Genomic DNA, 23,338 nt, shown 5'->3' with positions numbered 1-23,338 from the left:
GAAGTTTAAGATCCTCTTATTCAACAAATATATATAGAGACCATTAAGTCTTTTAGAGTCTTTATTCGTATATTATCCACTGATTTGTGGATTTAAATACTGGGAATTTCTCTTTCTCTGATATTTACATGGTATACTCTGTTAAGACTTAAACAAGACCAGTCCTTCTATCATGTATCCAAGTCAGGATGAATGTGGTGTGTATGTAATGCCAATCCTTCCTCATCACATTCATTTCTGGACATTTAAAAAAAATATTTACTTAAGTAATCTCTATACCCAACATAGGACTCAAACTCATGACCCTGAGATCAAGAGTTGCATGCTTTTTGGACTGAGCCAGCCAGGCACCCCCATTTCCAGATGTTTTAAAATAGCATCATTTTTTCCCCTTCAAGAATATAAGGTTTGGGAGAGAGAGCAATTAATTAGAAACCACAAGGTAGGAAAGAGGAATTCTCAGACTTTTTCATAATTGAAGTAAGTGGTAATGGTGTTGGGGGTCATTGACATATTCTGTGCTTTTTTTTTTTAAGATTTTATTTATTTATTTATTTATTTATTTATTTATTTATTTATTTATTTATTCATGAGAGACACACAGAAAGAGAGAGAGGCAGAGACACAGGCAGAGGGAGAAGCAGGCTCTGTGCAGGAAGCCCAATGTGGGACCTGACCCCAGGACCCTGGGATCATGCTTTGACCCAAAGGCAGATGCTCAACCGCAGAGCCACCCAGGCATCCCTGTGTTGTGCTTTTAAAAAGAATGTGGAAGCTTTCACTCTTGGAAATTTAAAAAACATTTCTGTCCAAAACAGAAGCTATATTCACTCATCATTTAATTTTGTAAGTGAAGAAATTTTCAATAACATCTTCCGTTTTAAAATCTTTCCACCAACCTTCCCACTCCTTGAGCCAATCTTCTATCAGAATCACTTTTTAAAAAATATATTATTTATTTGACAGAGAGAGAGCAAGGCAGCTCTTTGACAAGCAAGGGCAGTGGAGGCAGAGGAGAAGGAAGAAGCAGACCCCCTGTAGAGCAGGGAGCCCAATGCGGGGCTCCATACCAGGTACCTGCAAAATCAGCTTTAAAAATAAATAAGCCTGAAAGAAAAGTGGGTATAAATATGATTTTTGTACCTGCAGAGCATATTTCTTCTCAGGAGCATAAAAAGGTATAAAAATTATCTCCTTTGCTCCTTCCCAAAATTTCTGCAGAAATTATAGTATTTTTACTTCATCCTCCCTATAAAATGAGACCGTTATAGTATAGCATGTTTTCTAGTTCAATCTCTCTGATGAGCATGTGAGATCCCTCGGTTTTCAGACTAGAGCAGTTTCACTCCTAAGAAAAGTCCTTAGCCAGTCTGTGGGGCTACAAGATCTGATTTCATACCAAAGGTTTATTAGAAACAAGATAACAGGTCCCAATGGAGTCACTTATGCTAAGCCTCATGCCACCAAATTAAGACTTAACTTACAGCATTGGCTCCCTGAGAAATGGAATCTTACACCAGTCAATCAGACATTGCCTAATCAGCAATAGTTCAGTAATTTATCTGATACCTTGCCATCCCCTAAAGGAAAGTGATCTTACCATAACCAATCCTCTTTTTTTTTTTTTGTCTAGTATAACTTCCTTGTTCCCACTCCTATAAAAGTCTTGCATTTTGTACAGCTCCTCAGAGCTACTCTCTGTCTGCTAAATTGGATGCTGCCTGATTCATTAATCACTGAATAAAGCCAATAAGATCTATAAAATTTATTCCATGGAATTTTGTTCTTTAACAAGTTACTCATATTTAGGGTTGCCAGAATTAGCAAATAAAAAATAAGGATGCCCAGTTAAACTTGAATATAAAATTTTAAGCGAAACGTAATTTGGCATACTAAATATTTTTAAAAGGATTTTACTTATTTATTTATTTATTTATTTATTCACTTATTTGAGAGAGAGAGCTCTCATGTGTGCAAGTGAGCAAGAGCAAAGGGAGAGAGGGAGTGAGAGAGGGAGAAGGATGAGCAGACCTGCACTGAGTGTGGAGCCCAACACAGGCCTCCACTCAGGGCTCAATCCCATGACCCTGAGATCATGACCTGAGCCAAAATCAAGAGTTGGTCACCCCAATGCCTGAGCCACCCCTGGCATCTTATATATTTATCTGGCAACCCAATCCATAATACAATATTTTACACTTATTATTTCAATATCTTTTAAGTTTTCTTTAAATATTTTTTAAAAGATTTTATTTATGAGAGACACAGAAAGAGAGGCAGACACACAGGCAGAGGGAGAAGCAGGCTCCATGCATGGAGCCCAATGTGGGACTCCATCCCGGGTCTCCAGGATCATGCCCCGGGCTGAAGGCGGCGCTAAACTGCTGAGCCACCCAGGCTGCCCTCAATATCCTTTTTTAAAAATATTTACTTATTTATTTGAGAGAAAGAGAAAGAGAGCACAGCAGGGGGAAAGGGCAGAGGGAGAAGGAGAAGCAGTCCCCCCACTGAATAGGGAGCCTGACTCAGGGCTTGAACTCAGGACCGTGGGAACATGACCTGAGCCAACAGACTGAGCTACCTAGGTGCCTATATTATTTCAATGCCTTTAGTGAATACCGCTATAGTAAAACACTGGGCTAGTAGTCTTCATAGGTCAAATGAAGGTAAAATTTGTGTTCTCAAAAATTTGTTATTATTGGAAGACACAAGGCAGGACATGGAAATTATATGTAAGCAAACAAAAACTATAATTATATATAAGCAAATACTTCTACAAAGTGCAGTAAACCCATGTGTAGTTTATTTATTTGAATTTTAAATATTGATCCTTTATAGTATTTGTAAGAATGAGAGAGTTCTCTCTTTGTAGTAAAGTTCTGTCTTGGAATCAGCATAGCTTTTGCCTATTCCTTGCTACCAAAGCATAAATATCTGGTATTGAACAGGACTGTCTAATATTTTAACTTTCTAAATAGTAAAATGAAAAATTAGGGAACTAGCCACTTAAATACCCTTTTTAAACTAAAATTTCAAATGTGCTTAACTTTGTTATTGATATTTAATCAATAGTAGTTTGTTATACTTGAGCTTTAGTTTTGCCATCTGGTAGGAATTTAATGTAATTTATTGTCCCTAAACAAATACTTAAGAAGATGGTGCTTAAAGAAAACTTGTTGGGCACCTGGGTGGCTCAATGGTTGAGCATCTGCCTTTGGCTCTGGTCATGATCTTAGAGTCCTGGGATCGAGTTCCACATCAGGCTCACCTCAGGGGACCTACTTCTCCCTTGGTCTATGTCTCTGCCTTTCTCTCTGTGTCTCTCATAGATAAACAAACAAATAAATAAATAAAATCGAAAGAAAGAAAGAAAGAAAGAAAGAAAAAGAAAGGAAGGAAGAAAGAAAAGAAAAAAAGAAAAGAAAAGAAAAGAGAGAAAAGAAAGAAGCCTTGTTAAAAAATCTAAGGTGAGGGCCATCTGGCTGGCTCAGTCAGTGGAGCATGTGACTTGACCTCAGGGTTGTGAGTTTGCATCTCATGTTGGGTGTAGAGATTACCCTAAAATATTTAAAAAGAAAGAATGAAAACTTGTAACTCCTTTGCAACTGATGAATTGTTTTGCAATCTGAGTAATTTCATTCTCTATGAGTTTATAAGGAAAATGGGTTAGTAGTTCAGATACTAATGTTAAGTTTTCCATAAAATATTATAAAATGGATGGTATTCTATTTTTTTTGGATGGTATTCTAACGAGGAGAGTGATATCTCTAAAATTCTTTTCATTATTTTTTCATATCTCTCCCTTCAAATGATAATATCTATTTTTTTCTCTGCATAGGCAATATGCAAAATGTTCTACAGGCACTAGTTAATTCTTATGGAGAAACCAAGGCTAGAGAGATTAGAGAGATGTGACTCAATATTTTTGGAGGGTAGCTGGTGACCTTGTAAACACTGACTACAGAAAGCACAACAAACTTTTCTTTCTTAGATGAACAGTTTTCTTTAAAGTTTAAAGAAAAAAATGTTTTTTATTCATGAGAGACAGAGATATAGGCAGAGGGAGAAGCAGGCTCTCTGCAGGGAGTTCTATGTGGGACTTGATCCCAGGACCCTGGGATCACAACCTGAACCAAGGTAGTCACTCAAATACTGAGCCACCCAGACGTCCCTAGATGAACGATTTTCAAGCACTCAATTATGAAAGGAGAGATTTGGGCTAAATATTTGGAAAAACTTCCTAATATTGAGGAACTGGAATGATGAGAGTTGAAAGATTTTCTTCACTATATATATACTGAAGAATCAGTTGATATTTATATGCCTAGAAGCTGATAGAGATGAAAAAGCCCTACAGATATTCTCTTGGTGGACAGCCTGGGTGGCTCAGCGGTTTAGCACCTGCCTTCAGCCCAGGGTGTGATCTTAGAAACCCGGGAACAAGTCCCACATTGAGCTCCCTGCATGGAGCCTGCTTCTCCCTCTGCCTCTCTCTCTCTCTCTCTCTCTGTCTGTCTCTCATGAATAAATAAATGAAATATTTTTTTAAAAAAGATATTCTCTTGACCCAGCAATTCTGGGAAAAGGAGTTTACCTAGAGGCCAAAGAGAAAAATTTTATCCGCTTTTTGTTGCTTTCTTTACAGCTTTACCCCCACCTCCACTTACAGTGGAAACTTGTGCTAAGCAATCTGCTTCAGTCTGCTTCAATGCCTACTTCTAAAACAAATAGTAATAATTATTTACCTCTAGGTATTTGGATTCTTACTTCCAATGGCACATGTCTAAAACTAAACTCACTGTCTTCTTCTTTTTCTTGACCTTGTATGCCTCTTTAGTTGCAACCTTTTCATCCTTTCCTTTTTTTTTTTTAATATTTTATTTATTTATTCATGGGAGACACACACACACAGAGGCAGAGACATAGGCAGAGGGAGAAGCAGGCTCCATGCAGGAAGCCCGATGCGGGACTCAATCCTAGGACCCCGAGACCATGCCCAAAGACAGACACTCAACCGCTGAGCCACCCCAGGCATCCCATCCTTTCTTTTCTTAAAAAACTTGAGTTTTCATTTCTTGCTTCTATTACTGAATCTCTCATTTCCTCCTAAATCCAAATCTGGCTTTTGTCTTCCTCACTCCATTGAAACTTCTCTGACTCAGGCCACTGCTGACCCTTAAACAAACAAACAAACAAACAAACAAAAACTTTTATACTAAGATATGATTTATATATGATAAAATCACTCATGTTAAGTATATAGTAGTAATTCAATGATTTTTAGTAAATTTACAAAGTTGTACAATCATCCCCACAACCCAATTTTAGAACATTTCTCTCAACCTGAAAAGATCTGTATGCCCATTTGCAGCCACTTACCTTTTGAGAACAGATTCAAAGAATGATTTTCAATCTACAACATATATTTTTGCTCTGATGCATTTGGTACTTGCTGATCACACCTTTCCTTTTGATCACCTTTCTCTTCCTTTCTTTCTGATCACCACTGTCTCCTGGTTTTCCTCTTAACTTTTCTGGTATTTCTTCACAGATTACTTTCTCTAACTTTATTTTATTTTATTTTACTTTCTCTAACTTTAAATATTGCTGTTCCATAGAGTTTTTGTCCTGATCTCTCAGCCTACACTCTACTTCGGTGATCACATCCATCTTCATAACTACAGTTACCACCTGTAAGATGACAATTCCCAAAATCTGTTTCTAGCTCAGACTTGGGTTCTGACCCAGTATAGTATAGTAGTAAAAGACCTACTGTTAGGGAACAGTAGGTCTTCTCTTGGGCTCTGGTTATAATAAAATAGAAATAGAAAACTAAGGGCACCTAGGTGGTGCAGTCAGTTAAGTACCCAACTCTTGGTCTCAGCTCACGTTGTGATCTCAGGGTCATGAAATAGAGCCCCAGGTTGATTTCCATGCTCAGCTTGGAGTCTCCTTGAGTTTCTCTCTCTCTCTCCCCCTGCTCTCTCTCTAAAATAAATGAGTAAATCTTTGAAGAAAACCCATTAAAATAGGACATAAATCTTGTTCTTCTTAGAGGAGGAAATTATGATTCGCCCATATCTAAATAAGTTTCAAAGTAGTGGATGAAATATGAAATATATACATGATTTCTGAAGTCTGTAAACCATAATATACTCTTCTTAACAGATCCTGAACGTTAAAGTTTTAATGTACCTGCATCTCTACTTTTTTTTCTTCTTTCTTTCTTTCTTTCTTTCTTTCTTTCTTTCTTTCTTTCTTTCTTTCTTTCTTTCTTTCTTTCTTTCTGATAGTCACACAGAGAGAGAGAGAGAGAGGCAGAGACACAGGCAGAGGGAGAAGCAGGCTCCATGCAGCGGCAGCCCGATGTGGGATTCTATCCCGGGTCTCCAGGATCGCGCCCGGGGTCAAAGGCAGGCGCTAAACCGCTGCGCCACCCAGGGATCCCTACTTTTTTTTTCTAATTTTATTTTTTTAACATAGCTGTCTCACCAGGAGATTGATGTAAACCAAAGAGTAGGGACCAAATCTTTTTCAGTTTTGTCTTTCCATTAGGAAAGCACAGTGCTTTGTACCTAGTAGGCAAAAGTATTTGTAGAATGAATAAATGAACAAATGAATGCATCAGGCAGAGAATACTTGAAACTGAACTGACGTGTTAATGTAGTGAACATTGGTGGTGGGCTGCCAAATGTTATTTTCTATCTTTTCCTCCTTATAACAAAATTACAGTTTTATTACAATAATCCATCTCCCTCTGCAAAGCCATATGCTTTTGTATTTGTCAAAGTAATCCCATTTCTCTTGCCAGTGACAAATTTAGGATAGGTATATGAAGAAATTCTGGCCACTGATTTGTAATAGGGAATCTGCTGGGGGGATTCTGGGGAAAGTTTTTCACTTATAAATAGAAATACATAGAGCCATTTTCTCTCTTTGGACTTTATAGTGTCTAGATGTGTCAGCCTGAACTATGACAGCCATCCTGTCATCATTGGGGAACTAGTATCTATAGAAAAAGTCAATATGCTGAGGAAAGTAGAACAAAGGCAGAAGAACCTGGTCCTCGCAGACATTGTTAGGTGGAAATTAAAGCAACTTTGAAATTGCCATAGCTTGGAACCTCTTAATGTGATTTGCCCTATTGCTTAAGCTATTTAGAGTCGACTTTTCTGTTTCTTTCAGCTGAAGGATTCCTAATGGATAATGTTAGTAAATGAATAACATGGCACAATCTGTCTTTTCTCTCTCTCTCTCTCTCTCTTTCTCATTTGACTACAGTGGAATGTGGATAAAGGGCACATGTCAGCCCTGTTGTCTGTATTGGAATACAGCTGCAATGTAGAGCTCCTCCTCCTCCTTGTATAGCTTGCAAGCCTCTTCTGGAAAGACTATTTGTACACTAAGCTTGATAGTCTCAGATATATGGCAAATATATATATATATATATTTGAATTAATTTTTGTATATGGAAGTAGGTAGGGGTCCAGATCATTCTTTATCATGTGGATATACCATTGTTCAAGCACCAATTATTGAAAAGACCATACTCTTTTCCTATAAATTGCCTTGGTATCATGTTGAAAATCAATTGACCAGAAATGTGTGAGTTTATTTCTGGATTCTCAGTTTCATTCCACTGATTTCTATGTATATCCTCATGCTAATACTGCAGTCTTCATGGTCTTGGCTATTCTGGATCCTTTGAATTTCCATGTGAATTGCAGGATTAGCTTGTCTATTTCTTAAAAAAAAAAAAAAAAACTGATATTTTTACTAGGGAATGCATTGAATCTGTAGATCAATTTGGAGAGTATTTATAATAATTATATAGTAATATTAAACAATAGAAATAAAAGGCACACAGATTGGAAAGGAAAAAATACCTCTCTTTGCAGATGACATGATCGTGCATATATAGAATCCCAAGGCTTCACACATACACACACACACACACACACACACACACAATTAGAACTAATAATAAATTAGTTCATAAGGTTACAGAATACAGAGGCACCTGGGTGGCTTTATTTCTTTTCCTTCCTAATTGGTCTGAATAGAACCTCAAATACAAAGTTGAATACAAGTGGTAAGAGTGGACATCCTTGTTCCTGATCTTATTCTGTCTTCCAGTATGTATGATGTTAGCTTTGTCAGGTTGAGGAAGTTCCTTCCTATTACTAGTTTGCTGAGTATTTTTCTCACAAGTGTTGGATTTTGTCAGATGTTTTTCTGTGTCTGTTGAAATGATCGTACATTTTTGTGTTTTGTTCTGTTCATATGATCTATTATACTCATTGATTTTCACATGTTGACACAACACACCTTACATCCATAGGATGTGCATAATCCTTTTTACATGTTTCTGGATTAGGTATGTTAGTATATTCTTGAGGCATTTTTTTTTGTCTAAATGCGGAATATTGGTTTATAGATTCCTTTTTTTTCTTTTGATGTCTTTGCATAGTTTCAGTATCAGATTAATACTGGCCTCGTAAAATGAGTTGGGAAATGTTACCTCATCTTCTACTTTTTGTAAGAATTTTTAAGATTAGTATTAATTCAAATTTAAATCGTTTGATAGAACTCATCAGTGCAGCCATCCAGTTCCTGGAAAGTTTTTTGATTACCATTTCTTTCTTTTAACCTGTTACAGATGTATTCAGATTTCTTCTGAGGTCAGTTTTGATAGTTGGGTTTTTGTTTGTTTCGGTTTTTTTTATTTGATCATCTCGTCTGAGTTATCTAATGTGTAGTCATATAGTTGTTCATAGTATTCCTGCATAATCAGTTTGATTTCTGTATTATTGGTATTAATGTCTCCTGTTTCACCCTTTTTAAAAAAGATTTTATTTATTTATTTGAGATGAGGAGCACAAGGAGGGAGACGGGCTGAGGGAGAAGAAGAGGCAGACTCCCCACAGAGCAGGGAGACCAATATGGGGAGGCTCCATCCCAGGACCTGAGCTGAAAGCAGATGCTTAACTGAGCCACTCAGGCACCCCATACCCTGATTTAAATAACTTGAGTCTTTGCTCTCTTGCTGTCTCTTTTTTGACCAATCTAGCTGAAGATTTGTAAATTTTGTTAATTTTTGGAAGTTAACTTTTGGTTTACATTAATTTTCTCTATGGTTTTTCTATTCTTTATTTCATGTTTCTGCTCTCAGTTATATCCTTTCTTCTGCTTCTTTTTAGGAAGGGGGGGCAAAGGGAGACAAAGAGAAAGACTGTTTTGTTTTGTTTTTTTACTTTTTAAATTTTTTAAAATTTAAATTCAATTTGCCAACATATAGTATAACACCCAGCGCTTATCCCATCTAGTGCCCTCCTCAGTGCCTGTCACCCAGTTACCCCCACTCACCTCTCCTTCTGCTACCCTTTGTTTCCCAGAGTTAGGAATCTCTCATGGTTTGTCTCCCTGAGAGATAATCTTTTATTTATTCATCAGAGAGAGAGAGAGAGGCAGAGACATAGGCAGAGGGAGAGGGAGAAGCAGGCACCCTGTGGGAAGCCCGATGTGGGACTTGATCCCCGTACCCTGGATCACGCCCTGAGCTAAAGGCAGATGCTCAACCGCTGAGCCACCCAGGTGTCCCCAAAAGAGAGAATCTTAAGTAGGCTCCACACCCAGCATGGAGTCCACCTGAGGCGGCTCAGTCTCACAATCCTGAGATCATGACCTGAGCTGAAATTGAGCATCATATGCTTACGGGACTGAGCCACCTAGGCACACCTGTTCTTTCAATTTCTTAAGGTGGAGGTTAGTGATTTGTGGTCCTCCTTTTTAATGTAGTCATTTATAGTTATGTTTTTCTTTAAGTACTACTTTTGCTGGATACCAAAAGATTTGCTGTGTTGTTCTTTAATTCATTTCAAAGTATTTTCTGATTTCCCTTAGACTTTCTTCTTTGACCTATTGATTACTTATGTATTAAGTAATTATGTTTAATTTCCATGTATGTGTGAATTTCCCAAATTTATTCCTGTTATTGATTTTTAAAAGTTTTTTTTTTAAGTTAATTTATTTACTTAAGCAATCTCTACAGCCACTGTAGGGCTCAAACTCATGACTGAGAGATCAAGAACCATATGCTCTTTGGACTGAGTCAGCCATTTCCTTTGTTACTGATTTTTAATTTCATTCCATTGTAGTTAGAGAACATACTTTGTATGATTTTGATATTTTTAAATTTATTGAGACTTATTTTATGGCCTAAGATACGGTCTGTCATCAAGCATATTCCATGTGCACTTGAATTATACACTTTGCTGTTATTAGATGGAGTGTTTGATAGATGTCTGTTAGCTCTAGTTGGTGGATAGTGTTGTTCAAATCCTCTGTTTATATATTGTAATAAACAATATTATTGTTTATTTATTTAACAATAAATAAATTTATATTTATTAATCCTCTGTGTATATATTGTATCCATGATGAAAGTAAGGTATTAAAGTCTCTAACTATTGTAATTGAATTGTCTATTTCTCCCTCCAATTCTGTCAGTTTTTGCTTCATGTATTTTTAAGTCTTCATGTATTAATTAGGTCCATATATTCATATTAGTGTTATATCTTCCTGATGGGTTGATGCTCTTACCATTATAAAATATGCTTCTTTGTCTCTAGTAATAATTTTTGTCTTAACTAGTAATAATTTATGTAAATATTTAATATTGGTTCAACTCCACATTTAAGTATATGCCCTCTTAAAATAGGAGTAAATGATATAGTCAAGTAAAGATTATAAGTTCTAAAGGTTGTTGGTGGTATTTGCTTATTTTGTGTATCTCGTCATGCACATAGATTCAGTATTCAATTCTCAGAATATTTTTCTGAGCACCGAATACAGATAAGACCCAGGAATTACATTATATGTATAAGGCACACTCCTACCTTGAATAGTTTATAATCTAACTGACAAACTAGGATATAAAGTGTGGAGTAACAGACTGATTCTCAAAGGAGGGTACATAAAATTCCACTTGTTAGACCATTTAAAAAGTAGTTTCCTAAGTCACACCTTCAGAGATTTTGACTCAGTAGTTTCATATTGGGGTTCTATAATCTTAATTTTTAAAAAAGATTTATTTATTTATTTGAGAGAGAGAGAGAGAGCGATCATATGCAAGTGACAGGAGGGAGAGGGAGAGAATCTTCAAGCAGACTCCCCAATGAGTGCAGAGCCCAATGTAGGGCTTGACACAGGGCTCTATCTCACCATTCATGAGACCATGACCCATGAGATCATGACCTGAGCTGAAAGCAAGAATCAGTTGCTTAACTGACTGAGCCACCCAGTCACCCCCATCCATATATCTTTGAAGAAATGTCTCTTCAAGTCCTTCCCGTTCAAAATTCACCTAGGTGCCCCTCTTTTCTTTTCAAGTTTTATTTTTATTGAAGTAATCTCTATTTCTAACATGGGGCTTGAACTCACAACTCTGAGATTGGTTCATTATAGGATGATTTGATGGTGAACTGGCTTTTTTATTGAAGTAACCTCTATATTCAAAGTTTACAGGTCCTTTCTCTGGGATGTTTCAGGTTATCTTTCAGTCTTTTGGGGTGGGGCATATAAAACACTGCTAGTGTTATGAAAGGTGCTTGGGGAGATACCACTAGTTATCAATGCCTCTATCTTCTGGCAGCACCTCACCCTAGTACTCCACTATGCCTGTTTATCTGAGCCTAGAGCCTCTTGTGTTTAATTCTTCCATACAGATGGTTAGGTTTATAACTACTATTTATATAGTCTTTGATACAGTTCCCTTGTTTTTGGCCCCTTTCCTTACCTCTACCTTCTGTAGTACCTGGCACTTCATATTCCTGAGCCTTTCTGGGCTTGCTTTTTGTTGCTTTCCCCTTCAGTGAACGCTTTCTGTGCTTTGTTTAGTCAGTTAGCAGTGCTCTATCTTTGTCACCCAGCTTAAAGATATGATGGCTCTGGATTAGAGATGTCAAAGCCAGAGTTTGCGTTTTGATTTTTGATTTTTGTTTTGGAAAATTTCAGAAAAGGAAGGAAGCAGAAACATCTTTAATCTATCATCCTGCAACTGGAAGTTTGTTTTATTTTCCCAAATGATATTGTGGCTTATTATCTCACTGGATAGTTTCAGCTACACACTATTGTAATGACTTTGATGTCTTTTGATTTTTATGTCAAATAATGTCCTAGTTACTTTGTACTATTCAAAAAGCTGAAGAGACTTTCACAAAAAGATGGTTTCTCTTGGCATCTTAGGCAAGTTGCAATTTGGCTGTACAGTCTGTTGGCATTTCAGTGCAAACAGGATTGGTCCCACTTTTCTGTCCTAAGATGCTCTGTTCTTTACATAAACAGCAGGAGAAGCAGTTGTTCTCTTCTACTCTGAGAGTGATTATCTCTTAGGGGCAAGTGGAGTGATTCATTCTCTTGTACATCTTGGAGGAGACTTTATTCCTTGTGGGGGATACACTGCTGGGAAGAGGAGAGCTCCAGCAATGTGTCAGGTATTACACATTCAGGATTGGCATAAAAAGAAGCAACCTCTTCCCCCATGCAATTTCAAAGCCTGGAAGTAACACCCCACTTCTAAGGCTCTGAGAAATCACATTATTCATAACAAGGACCATGATTCACATGAACAGAACAAAATGGAATTATCAAAAATAGATTCTGTAGATTAATCGGTAGCAAAAATATCTTCTGACTTAGCTTATGAATCGGCTATAATCACAAGAGGATGATTCCATTGAGGTTTTACCACCTTCTCCTCCACTTTGATTGAATAATTTTTATACTTCTCCCATGGCATATCTTTGTAGGTCAGGGTATTTGGGAAACTGGTTTTGACATTACGCCTCTTTTTTTTTTTTTTCTTATTGTCTTTTATAAATGAGAATTGCTTAAACATACCTTGTGTTAATTGTACTTATTTAATTGGTCACCTTGAATTGTTGAGCATTTGTCTTTTTTATGCTTTAGATATTGACCCACTATTATTTTTAGCAGTGATGATTATAATAACCTGCAGAGTGGGTTAGAAGGGCTTCAGATTTGATGCAACTTGAATTCCTGCCAGAACTATTATTTGTTTAAAATATGAGCGATAGGATTCCAGCCCTTTTACCTGGGCAGTTTTCTCCTTCTATTGATTTCCTGCCTCTCTAAGAGTAACAAATCCTTTTTAGGGAGTAGTAAACTGAAAAAGGCAGTTCCAGTTTGATAACTATTACTGTATTATATATATACACACACCAGTATTAAGTAACTAACATTCAAGGAATTGTGTGAGATATTTTTAAGAGATCTAAAGATGAGAATGTCAGATGCTTTCAGCTGCAAGTAACAATGACAAAGACATATGAAGACATTATAAATACAAAGACTTATTATTTTGCTAAAAAGAAATCCAGAGGAAGGCCAGTTCCAGGATTGGTACAGTAGCTCAATGATGCCTTTTAGCTTAGTCTTCATCAATGGGTTGTTTTTTTCTAAAGGATTATATGTCAATGTACCTAGAATGCCTTAGCTCTAAATATCATGTCCTTATATAATGGCAGAAGAATGACAGTTTTCCCTGATCTACGTCTTTTCATCAGGGAAGAAAATCTATCTCAGAAGTCTCTGGCACATTTCCTTCTGGTTCAGATCAAGTTACATGTCTTTAGTTTAGCTGAAGGGAAGTTGAAAAATTATCTGTCATTTCCAATATATTTTGTGGAGATGTGTGTGTGTTTAGTGTGTGTATTGTGAGAGAGGCAGCCAATCGTGTCTGACACAAGAAATAAGATAATATCTTAGTCCTCCCTAAAGAAGCTTTGTGTCTCTCTGGGTAGAAAGACAAGCTATAACTATATTACAATTTCTGTGTGGTAACTTCCCGGAAACACTCATGGGCTTTAAATTAGCAATCCCTTTTAAATTGGTCAAAGAAAACTGTTCTATATACTTTTGATTTGGTGTTGCCAATGCTGTCCTCTCTCAATTTTTAGTCACAAATATGTTCTGAGCATCATTTTCATAAATGGTGTTAAGAAATGTAGTATCAATTAACATAATGTGATTTTAAATGATGTTATCTTTTTCCAAAGTGCTCTTGACCTTCTACCTTCACATGCCCACATCTCATTCATCCTTTGATGAAAGCTAAAAATAATGCCTCCTATTTATTTCATTTGTTTAGCAAATGCCTGTTGCATGGTTACTATGTCAAGCACTCTGCAAATGTTGAGGATACAAAACATGAATTTTGACCTCATGGAGAGCTTACAGTCAGGTGGGGGAATACTGACAATTAACAACAATTAAGCAATGAGGAAGAATAAGCAGAGGACGGGCAGGGGTATTTATGATGTTGGTGGGGATAAAAGCAGACAAAGAAGTCTACCTGAAGACTTCTTAAAGATGATACCTACAGGATGAGTAGGAATTGGAGAGAGAAAAGGAGAGGAAAGTGTTCAAGGTAAAGAGAATAGTGTACAGGAAATCATCGAGGTGAAAATGTTAGTGAAAGCACTCTTGAAAAAGATTTCTTTAACTTTTCCTTCCCCTAAAGTAATTTCTCCAATTGATGAATCCCATAGTCCTTAATATACAATTTTTAGACCATAACATCTCTGAAGGCAAAACATATGACTTATACATAGTACTGGGTAAATATGAGTGCATCTTAAGAGGAGAGTGAAGCTGTATCTGTGTCAATGAAAAATGCTAGCTTAAAACATTAAAATATCTGAGGTAAGAGGTGGATTATGCCATACTTGTCTTCAAAATGATAGACAAAGCATCACCTGTCTAGGTGACTACAGAGACCAAAGCAAGAGGGAGGAATTGATTCATAAAGCTCTGGAGGAAGTACAAAGTAATTATAGCTCCAATCCTCAGATGTTACTTTAAAAGCTATTTCAGGAAATATAATGAAAACCTGGTATACAACAGAAAGAAAAAATAGCCACTCACTTATGTTTACAAGAGATTTTCTTTTTAAATGCTCTCTTGGTATGGGCTGCTCTTTGTGTGTGGCAGAGTTTTGGGTTACTAGTTGGGAGGGCCCATCCAGACCTGTCAAGCTACTTTTAAAATCAAATATTAGGGGAGCCTCGGTGGCTCAGGCCATGATCTCAGGGTCCTGGAATCTAGCCTCCCCCTCTCCCTCATGGCTCCCTGCTCGGCAGGGAGTCTGCTCTTCTCTTTCCCTCTCCCTCTCCCCCTAGCTCATGCTTGCACTCTTGCTCTCGCTCTCGCTCTCAAATAATTTTTTTTAATAATGCTTTTTTTAAATTTTTATTTATTTATGATAGTCACACAGAGAGAGAGAGAGAGAGAGAGAGGCAGAGACATAGGCAGAGAGAGAAGCAGGCTCCATGCACCGGGAGCCCGACGTGGGATTCGATCCCGGGTGTCCAGGATCGCGCCCTGGGCCAAAGGCAGGCGCCAAACCGCTGCGCCACCCAGGGATCCCCTCAAATAATTTTTTAAAAGATTTTTAAAAAGATTTTATTTATTTATTCATGAGAGACAGAGAGAGAGGCAAAGATACAGGCAGAGGGAGAAGCAGGCATCATGCAGGGAGCCCGATGCAGGACTCCATCCCAGGACTCTGGGTATCACATCCTGAGCCAAAGACAGATGCTGAACTACTGAGCCACCCAGGTGTCCCTAAATAAATAATCTTAAAAAAAAAAAAAAAGAAAGAAACACAAATGCCCATGTCATGACTCAAGTTTTTACCATTTCATTTTTTTGGTTAATTTTTTTCTTTTTGTTCTTTCATTTTAGATACATATTCCAAAATCCTTTCACAACTCGGCTGAGAGGAACCAACAGTGAGTAAATTTTGGTAGAGAAGGAAGTTTGGGAATATAGCTGTTGTCTTGATAGGCCAGAATAGATGGTATTTTAAGCCTTCATGAGAATGCTCTCCTTAATTTATTCCTCTCCTTAATTCTAGTTCAGTAATTCATCCCTGGGTTTGAGAAGGCACTTGTTTGATCCTACCATTTCTATAGCTAAGTAAATAATAATTCCCAAATAATGAGCAAACGTATATAAATGTGTTGTGGGAATGGTACGACACTATGCACAAATGTAAGGATTTATCATTAATTTGGGAAGTTTTTTTTTTTTTCTTTAGAGAGACAGACAGAGAGCAAGGGGGAGGGGCAGAAAGTGACAGAGAAAGGATCGCAGGTAGACCCCATGTCCACTCCTGAGTCTGATGCCCATTGATCCCACAACCCTGATATCATGACCTGAGCTGAAATCAAGAGTCCAACATCTAACTAATTGAGCCACCCAGGGGCTCCTCTGAGAAGTATTTTTGATAGTTTTTTTTTGTTTTATTTTGTCTTTTAGAGTAATCTCAGGGTGCCTGGGTGTCTTAGTCCATTAAGTGTCTGCATTCAGCTCAGTTCCCTGATCCCAGGGTCCTGGGATCCAGCCCTGCAAGGGGCTCCTTGCTCAGTGAGGAACCTGTTTCTCCCTCTCCCCCATGTGCTCTCTCTCCTCATCTGTCTCTCAAATAAATATATAAAATCTTTTTTTTTTTTAATTCTTTCTACTCTCAACATGAGGCTTTAACATACAACCCCGCGATCAAGAGTTGCATACTCTACAGACTGAGCCAGCCAGGTTGTCACCCTCTTTTTTTTGTTTTTGTTCTTTTTAAGATTTAATTTATTTATTCATGAGAGACACAGGCAGAGGGAGAAGCAGGCTCCATGCAGGGAGCCCGACGTGGGACTCGATCCTGGGTCTCCAGGATCACACCCCGGGCTGAAGGCGGCGCTAAACCGCTGAGCCACCCGGGCTGCCCCCCTCTACTTTCTTTGATACTAGTTTCTTGAAGTGTCCTCCTCAAGGACAGAGATTACTTTTTGGATGCTGTCCTAAAGTATGGTGAGGTGTGGATGATGAATTCTCTAATTTGGTGATTCTTAAACTTTTATTTATCCTTTATTAGTACACTTTATTTTTTAAAAGTTTTGAATTTACGTTAAAATTGAGCAGACTACAGAAAATCCCCATATAACCCCTCCTTCCCCAGTTACCTCTATTATTAACATTAGCATAATACATTTGTTACAATTAAGGAACCAATATTGATATAATTAACAAAGTCCATATTCATTCAGGGTTTTTGTTGTTGTTGTTGTTGTTTAGTTTTTGCCTGAAGTCCGTTTTCCCTTCCAGGATCCCATTCAGCTTAAAAAGCTACACTGAGTTGTTTGCCATGTTATATCTACATTACACTTAGTTGTCATGTCTCCTTAGGTTCCTCTTGGTTTTGACATTCACCTTCATTTTTGGGGTTTTAAACTGGTTTGAAAATCTGATGAAAGCCATGGATCCTCTCCAGAGAAAAACGCTCATGCTTCAGAGGTCTAATTTAGGGGAGGTCCACCCACAACAGATTCAGAAGCCCGGCTTTAGGAGGAAAAAGTGATCTTTAAAATATCCCCTCCCCCACAATAGAGCTCAAAGTCTGGCTTTACCTTTACTTTGTTCTGCGACCTTTTTGCATAGCTGTTTTCCTACTTGGACCTCAGTTTCACCATCTGTGAAACGAAGGGTTTGGTTTCCTCGATGTCTAAATCCTTTTCTAGCACAGTGGAAGGCGGGCGTCACCTAGAATTGTCTACATCAGAGTAACAAAGGCTGATAACAGACCAAGCCAGGTCAGGTCAGGGAAGTGGATGGGCTTATCAAAAAGAAGGGTTGCAGAGGTTCACTGGCGGAAAAGGCAAAACCTAGGTTCCACTTGATGGCTTTGTGGATTTTGTAAGTCATTTCCTTCCCCTGAGCTTCAATTTCCTCATCTGCAAAAATGTAGAGGATCTGCTTCTGGTAGTTATGAAACTCCTAAGAGCAACAGTGGAGAATGTACCTAGTAAGATATCGTGTGAGGAATTATAATAAGAAAAAAGATGGAGAAGGTGGCTGAGCGCACGAGTGAAGGGCGGATTTAAGGAGAGCGAGGCAGGGCTGAGGGCTCTGGAGAAGAGGAACAGAGTACACACCTTAGGGCTCTCGGACCACACCCTCACAGGGCCGAGGTCAATTCAACCTACGTGCCAGCTCCGCCTCCGCCCTTCCCATCCCCTCCCCTTAGGCTGCGACACGCCACACTTCTCATGGCAGTCGCTGTGCGACGCTTTCCACCGAGCAAGGGCCGCGCGCGCTCTCGCGCCGCCACCTCACTGCCAGCCCTGCCCGCCCTTGACTTCTTCCGATTGGTTCTCACATAAGTGACGTAAGTGCTCCTTATTCCACCCCCGTCACTTCCCCAGGGTTCCGCCCCGCCTCCTCCTTGCTTCTCCCGATTCGCGTGGCAACCTAACCTGCCCTGGCCTCCGCCGCGCGGTAGGAGCCGGGAGAGCAGGCTAAACCAGGAAGGCGCTGGCTTGTGGCACGCACGCGCACGCACGCACGCACGCCGGCGGCCGGCGGGGCGGCACGCTCGCGCCCGGGCTCGCCGCGCGCCGCGCTAGAGGCTCGCGCACTCAGCAGGTTGGGCTGCGGCGGCGGCAGCTGTGGGAGCTGAGGCGCTGCGCGTGAGAGGTCCCAGACGCGTCTGCGGCTCCAGTTCTGCCACCCTCCCCTTCTCCCACCCCAGTCTCGGTGCCAGGTGCTGAGAAGGGAAGGGCGCTAGCCTTGGGAACCTCGAGCACACCCCTGGCTGCTTCCGATACCGCCATCCTTCCTTCCCCAGCCGCGGGCCTCGCTCGGTGCCAGGCGACTCTGCGGGGAGGCGGCGGCGACCTCTGCCTGTCTGTGGGGAGGAGCCCTGTCCTGCAGCCTTGCTCCGCCGCCGGGCCCTAGAGGGTCCGAGAGAGCTCGGTGTCGGTCCTTCGTCTCGCCTTTTTCGTCAGCCGGTGGGAGCAGCGTCGGTCCGAGAGGTCTCTGGGCTGAGGCGGCGGCAGCTCCTCCGGCTCCATCATGTCCGCGGGCGGAGACTTCGGGAATCCGCTGAGGAAATTCAAGCTTGTGTTCCTGGGGGAGCAGAGCGGTGAGTGCGCGGCTCCCCCCCTCCTGGCAGCTGGCCGCGGCTTCCCCGCACCGCCCCCAGTGCGGCCCTTCTGTCCGCGAAGGCTGTCTACCAGCCTCGCGTTCGCGTTTCGTGCTCATTACCCCCAGCCCTGCCCGGGGTTTTCCGACCCCCTTTAGCTACCAGCTCCTCTTCGTCTTGGTCCGTCGGTCAGATTTTGATCCTCTGTCCGCGGCTCCGACATCTCCTTCCCCCCCCCGCAGCCCGGGCCTCTCCCGTCGACCTGCCCCCCCACACCCCCGCCCCAGTCTCACCCCGCCCAGCCCAGCCTGCTGTCCATCCCTTTCTTCCTCCGGCCTCCGTCGTCTCACCAACCGTAGCCCCCTTCTTGGAGCCCCACCCTTATTCTTTGCTTTTATCCCAGATCGTCAGCTCTGTGAAGGCCCACCCCGGGAGGCCCCACTCCCGGGAACCGTCACTCCTCAACCTTGGACGAGGAGGGTGGGGGGATTAGGGCGTTGTTTTCCTTAGAGGCTTGGCCCTGGGAAGTGCGGATCTTATGGGAGGTGGGAAGTGGCGGGGGGTGTCGTAGAAATTCTTGGATTGTTTTTACTTAGGTGGGGAATTAGTTTGGGTTATGGAGAATATATGTCTGAATTGGAGGCGACTTGAAGATGGAGTGGTTGGAGGGTAAGAGGGGTGGCGGCGGCAGGGGCAATTTTTGCTTCTTGGGTTAGGCTGTGGCTTGTTAGAAAACCTCATTTTCTTCTCATGACTTTGATTCCCTGACAATTCTTTTGGCACTGTTGGCGCTTTCGCGATCTCTGCCAGATGCTATGTCATGATCATTTTACTTGGAATTTCTCACATCTCACCTCCTCCTTTTCTCCTTTCAATATGAAGCAGTGTATGATTCTTTATGATGGTGCAAACAAGAATTACCAGAGAAATAGTAATTATTCAATTTCTTCTGAGTGTTTTCCAATTGTATATTTAGGATTCCTGTGAGAGAAGGCCTGAGAATAACCAACATCTTTGTTTTCTAGGATTTCCTTTGGGGCCAGGGAGTAATGGAGTAGAGTAGAATAGATTCATCATCTAGTTATCTAAATTAGACTTCAGTATGTAATACCGTTTCGGCTAAACGACCCTTTTATGCTTAATATTCCATAGTATGTGATAAGTGGAATGATCTTACCTAGCTAGGCTTCTGCTGTTGCTTACTTTGTATTAAATACAAGCTCCTAGTTTTGTGATGGCTTTCTCTCAAATTATTTCTCGTGGTGATTCTGATTTTATGCTGAATTATAAAACTTGGCGCTCAACAATGTAGAAATTATTGTCCTCTTTTGTTTTTTTTTCACATTTTTCATGACCATCTTTAAAATTCAGACATTGAGAGATTAGTTCCTCCCAAGTCATCAGACATTGAGTTAACTGCTAGGTACCTTACTTAGGTTAGGCTGTAGAGAGGACAATTTCTTTTGATTGGAAAGCAGATAACAGTTATAAATTCAGAGCTTTTACTACCACCTTGAACTGTTTATACTAATATATATATATACACACACATATATATACATATATATATATATGGCATTAAGGTAGGTTAACATTAGTTGAGAAATTGCTTCCAATTGGAGAAATCGTTTTTCTCTTTTCACATATAATCTTTACCCCCCTCCCTGGTTACCGAGGAAAAATATAGTCTCCTCTTTGCTTTGTGAATTTTCCTGAGCAAGTATAAGCTTGTTTCTTGAAGTAACTTGGTAAGATCTTTGAGAGTGATCCTAGTTTAGGAATTTTATGGCAGTTTTAGGACAATGCCATGCTTAAGATACAGTGTATTGGTCATTATTGATAAATAGGATCTAATGTGCTTATTGTACACTCTAGGGATGTTAATTATTTATTTACTTATTTTTCCTAGGGATGTTATTGCTAGCCTTATGTTGTGATGCAGAGCTATTCAGTTTGCATGAAAAATCCTTAATCTCTGTCCTAGGAAGGTATTAGTATGAGTAGCAATCATAACTTCAGTATCTGCAAGTTTCTTGTTAATTCCTTGAGTATTTATATTCTAATTCGTATTGCAGAGTTCTGTGGCTTCTCATTTCTTACTTTGAGTTTTGACAACAACCCCCATATAGTTCTTGAAGTCATCTTAGATTTTTTTTAAAGATTTATTTATTTATGATAGACATAGAGAGAGAGAGAGGCAGAGACACAAGAGGAGGGAGAAGCAGGCTCCATGCTGGGAGCTGGACGCGGGACTCGATCCCGGAACTCCAGGATCGCGCCCTGGGCCAAAGGCAGGCGCCAAACCGCTGAGCCTCCCAGGGATGCCCTATCTTAGATTTTTTTGATGGACGTTGTTTTGTTTTTCTTTTTTTTCTTTCTTTTTTTTTTTTTTTTTTTTTTAAGATTTTTATTTATTCAAAGAGACAGAGAGGGAGAGAGAGGCAGAGACTCGATCCCTGGTCTCCAGGATCACACCCCAGGCTGCAGGTGGCGCTAAACCGCTGCGACAAGGGGGCTGCCCTTGTTTTGTTTTTCAAAGATTTATTTATTTATTCATGAGAGAGAGAGACAGGCAGAGGGAGAAGCAGACCATGCAGGGAAGCTCAATCCTGGGACTCCAGGATCACGCCCTGAGCCGAAGGCAGACATTTAACTGCTGAGCCACCCAGGCATCCCAGTGGACTTTATTTTTTAGAATAGTTTTAGGTTTACAGAAAAATTGAGAAGATTGTGCAGAGGGTTCCCATATAGCCCCACCCAGTTTCCCCAGTATTCCTCAGTATTCTTAACCATTTTACCTTAGTATGGTACATTTGTTATACTAAGTGAGCTGATATTGGTATGTTATTATTAACTAAAGTCATAGTTTATTCAGATTTCCTTAGTTTTTATCTTTTTTTGTTGTTCTAGATACCATATTACAGTTAGTTGTCATGTCTCTTTGGGCTCCTCTTAGATGTTTTTTTAAGGATTGTGTTTACGTGCTTTTTAACTCTGGAATTATGAGGTCAATTATCTTTTAAGGCTACTATATTGCTAAGTAATGCCATTTGATAGCTTCAACAATGAAAGATTGATCTTTGTTTTCATGAGCAGTGTCTGTAGTTTTCTTATGCATTAGTAAAGGTCAGTAGAACCCATGTCATCTTGATGTGTAACTCTTCATGAATTATTTATTTTTAGGTTTTAGAACTCCACAATTTAGCTTTTAAAAACTAATTTGTGGCAAAGCATTTACCATGTTTATAATTCTTACCTGTGTGTGTGTTTGTCTTTCACACAGTAGAATGCAAGTCTCATGAAGATTAAAACTTATTTTTTTGTTCATTGTGTCCCCAGTGCCTAACATAGTGCCAGCTGGCTGAATCTACCAGAAACCAAGCTGATAGCCTGTATTTGTAGTCTTTGCTACGGTAGAATCCATGTTTTTGGCCTTAAGCTGTTAATAGTTTAATAATAACATCTTATGCGTAAATTATTTGATAGTTTTTAGGGATACTCTAGATGTTTGGGAGGCAGGGGAGCAGGGAACCCGATAATTTATAGCTCTTTCCATTTTGCTTAAAAAAATAAGACAAGATTTTGCACTTTTTTTTTTTTTGAGTTGAGTAAAATTAGTTAAAGCTATTGTTAAATTATTTTCTATTAGTATAGCACCCAAGAGTATGTCAAATGATATTAAAGACGTATTCAAGGAACTGGTTTGGAGTTAAGTAGACTTCTATTTAGTTTGTCAAAAATTAAAGTTCTGTCTCTGTAATGAAAATGAGTTTTTTTCAGTTTTTGGAGTTTCAGACTGAGTTAATGACATCAGTGTTGGTAATCTTCTACAGACTTTTAGACTTTTTTTTATATTTCAGTATCATACCTGGCTTAATAAAAGGATGTTGAAGTATACAATTTAAATCTGAAGTTTCCTTGAGAAATATTTTTGTTGCTCCTTCCGGTTACTGTCTTGAAATGCAGAGGCATTTTTAAGAATGCCATTCATGGTTTATAGTAGAAGATATTACTACAAACAAATGTTACAAAATAGGGTTACAAATTAGGAAATGTAATCTCAGGTAGAAGCAAATACCTGGTCTAGTACTACTTATTTTTTCACTTTATGTTACCCTTTTTACATTGGTTCTTTTGATTTATAACATGCTGGGTAGGGAAAATGTATCTTAACCTTTAGGGATCAGAAGTACTGAACAGTTTAGATTGGCTACATCTGTAATCCTAAATTTTTTCTCCTCAAGATCTCGTTACCTGTTATGCTTTTACAAATTAAGACCCCTAAAGAACTCTGTTCATATGGTTTGTATCAATATTAATAGTGTTGAAAGTTAACAAAATTTT

General features: G+C 39.4%; 2 protein-coding genes across 10 annotated transcripts in view; one reads left to right on the top strand and one right to left on the bottom strand.

The window, feature by feature from the left end:
• MRPL48 (mitochondrial ribosomal protein L48) overlaps positions 1–18,058 on the bottom strand; it is a 100,446-nt gene extending 82,388 nt beyond the window's left edge. For 2 of the 4 annotated variants that reach the window (XM_072794586.1, XM_072794587.1), the window contains exon 1: positions 17,481–18,058. The gene's annotated coding sequence lies outside the window, so the exon portion shown is untranslated. The remainder of the gene's footprint in view (positions 1–17,480) is intronic. The other 2 variants (XM_072794589.1, XM_072794593.1) reach the window with 2 other exon arrangements.
• The window catches only part of RAB6A (RAB6A, member RAS oncogene family), a 106,185-nt gene that overhangs the window by 2,854 nt on the left and 79,993 nt on the right, over positions 1–23,338 (top strand). For 2 of the 6 annotated variants that reach the window (XM_072794583.1, XM_072794579.1), the window contains one exon: positions 15,766–15,812. Coding sequence is in view for 2 of the 6 variants with exons in the window: in XM_072794580.1 (XP_072650681.1) it covers positions 18,925–18,994 (70 nt within the window). In the remaining 4 variants the exon portion in view is untranslated. Of the gene's footprint in view, positions 1–15,765; positions 15,813–17,679; positions 17,767–18,431; positions 18,995–23,338 lie in introns of those variants that run through there. The other 4 variants (XM_072794585.1, XM_072794584.1, XM_072794580.1 and 1 more) reach the window with 4 other exon arrangements.

Source organism: Canis lupus, chromosome 23 (genome assembly GCF_048164855.1).
Source record: "Canis lupus baileyi chromosome 23, mCanLup2.hap1, whole genome shotgun sequence".
In the NCBI taxonomy this organism is placed as follows: domain Eukaryota; kingdom Metazoa; phylum Chordata; class Mammalia; order Carnivora; family Canidae; genus Canis; species Canis lupus.
This window is presented reverse-complemented; position numbering and strand designations above follow the sequence as displayed.